Genomic DNA, 2352 nt, shown 5'->3' on the forward strand with positions numbered 1-2352 from the left:
TTTTTATATTAATATCAAAAATTACTCACTAAATTTACATGAAATTAGGATTTAGACCAAACAGTAATGCATTAATGTAACCAACAAGACAAATTAAGTCATATCTCTGGATAAGCTTACAATATCAGGATGATTCAGGTATCAATGTAGCTTTTAAAGTCTGGAATCTGAAAATGGAGTTAGATCATTTTGTCTAAATTTGACTTAATCCTCATTTTTATATGATGGGTCACAAATATGGCAGAATATTTTCCCTATATCACAATTTAACATACAACATAAAAAACAAATACAAGTACAAAAAATCTAAATTGCAAAGGGTAAATATCAAAATCTCTACAGCTCTCCTGGTACTCAAAGTACTGTCCTTTTTAAAATGTTGCTTTATTTAAAAACATTAAAGTGAATAATAAATATTAATTAATCACTCATTAACAATACAACATTCTTTATTTTATGCAAAAAATGATCTGTGCTCTCAGTGAGATTTTTCTGGTTAAATTACCAGACATTTTAGGTCATTTATTCATTTTAGGTAGGCTTGGAAAACACATTGTGTTCATCCATGAATCACACACATGGATGAATAACGAATAAATTAAATCTGAGATAATTACAGGTGTAAACAGTCATTCTTGGGAGTTTACAAAATCAGCCACAATGCATGTTAATGCCAGGTATTTAAGAGGAAACCTTTGTATCTTTATCAGTTTGAAGAATATTATTATTCTTGTGAATTATGTGTTTGTTTTTTGTGCAGATAATGAACATGTATGGTGACCTGGTCATGGATTCTGTTCCAGATAAAGTAAGATTTTTTTTTTTTTCCTTTAGACATGCCTCTTTCAGGTGATATGGTCTCAGTAATGGTTGGAAGACAAATAAGTTTTATTTTCCCAGAAACTGGTTAAAGATCAGCATTTATTACTTTACCTAAACTGTATAGTAGTTATATTATTTATAAATTATTTTTGTCATTGTGGTAATGTACAGAATCATAATTAGAAAAATGTTGTCCCTGTCCAAATAGATATGGACCTAACTGTAGATTTAAAACATTTAAGGAAAAACTTGGTATTTGCACTTGGTAGACTGTTACTAATGAAACATTTAACTGTTTGAATATATCCAGAAACAAGAGAAAGTGTTTTCTGAATGCAACTCCTTCCTGTTTTCTGTCATTTGTTGTTGTTTTTTTTTTTTCCTTTCTCCTTTTTGTCCCCAAGGTCCACTTTTTTAACAGCTTCTTTTATGATAAGCTAAGGACAAAAGGATATGAAGGAGTTAAACGATGGACAAAAAATGTAAGTGAAACCAGAACCATGACACTGTCTGTCTTTGTTTTAAAAATGCAGATATCATGATAACATGTCAAAGATCTGGTGCACTGTAATGTCAGGGCCGGCACTAGTCATGTGGGTGCCCTAAACACAACTGCTCTGTGCTGCCCCCCTCAACTCGGAAATGAAAAATAATTTGGCATTTTCCAGTTAACTTCTTTATTTCCAATTCTTGAAAGCAGGGCTGCAGAATATGAACACACACGAGAACTGCAAGAGAAGAAATTAAAACCATATTAAAACACTAAAGCTATTTTTTTGAATTAACAAAGACACCAAACATTAAATAAAAACTACAACGGTTACTGAAGWAACTGAAAGGGCTTGGCACGTGGCACCATTTTAAATTTAACACTCGACTTTACTGTTTGTTAAAGACCACTGTCATCGACTACCATACCAATGTTCACCTCAGTATGGCTTAAAAGGACAGTGTGAATACTTTCCTTTAGCTATTTCAGTCATCTTTTTGATTTGTTTTCGGGATGTGATTAGGATCATTCTCAGCTACCACCACCCAAATCTGATCTATTCAGTTCCATCTTCAACTTCCCTTTCCCCCTCACTCTGTTAGAAACACAATGTCTTCAACATCAGACTGTTTTGGCTGTTAATAAATGGTCTTTGTGTATCCTCTGAATTTGTTAGGTGAACTTGGATATGTTTGACCCTTAAACATCTTTATAACTACAAACTAACCTATTCCAGATTGTGCATGCTCTGGCAAGATATAACACTTAACATCATGGATTCTGGTATATTAACTGACATTATTCCCAATAAAAGACCAGATAAGTATACATCTGGTGTGTTTTGACAAATCCTTAGCTATCACCATAATGTAATATGATCAATAGRGCACCAGACTAAAATACGATATTTTTCCAATATGGAAAAGCTTTGTTGTACGAGCTGGCACAAAACCTGGCTTATCCCAGATGTCAAAGATCCATCCAGATCCATATTTCAAAACTTTTAGTGTTGCCTTGAGCAAACATGCTCTTGTCTAAAT

At 32.9% G+C, this 2352-nt stretch overlaps 1 protein-coding gene across 1 annotated transcript in view; it reads left to right on the forward strand.

Moving 5' to 3' along the window:
- The window catches only part of senp3b (SUMO specific peptidase 3b), a 20629-nt gene that overhangs the window by 12334 nt on the left and 5943 nt on the right, over positions 1–2352 (forward strand). The window contains exons 7-8 of the mRNA XM_014029438.1: positions 761–808; positions 1227–1304. Of these exons, the coding sequence (XP_013884892.1) occupies positions 761–808; positions 1227–1304 (126 nt within the window). The remainder of the gene's footprint in view (positions 1–760; positions 809–1226; positions 1305–2352) is intronic.

The sequence above is a fragment of the Austrofundulus limnaeus genome, unplaced genomic scaffold (genome assembly GCF_001266775.1).
Source record: "Austrofundulus limnaeus strain Quisiro unplaced genomic scaffold, Austrofundulus_limnaeus-1.0 Scaffold904, whole genome shotgun sequence".
Lineage (NCBI taxonomy): Eukaryota > Metazoa > Chordata > Actinopteri > Cyprinodontiformes > Rivulidae > Austrofundulus > Austrofundulus limnaeus.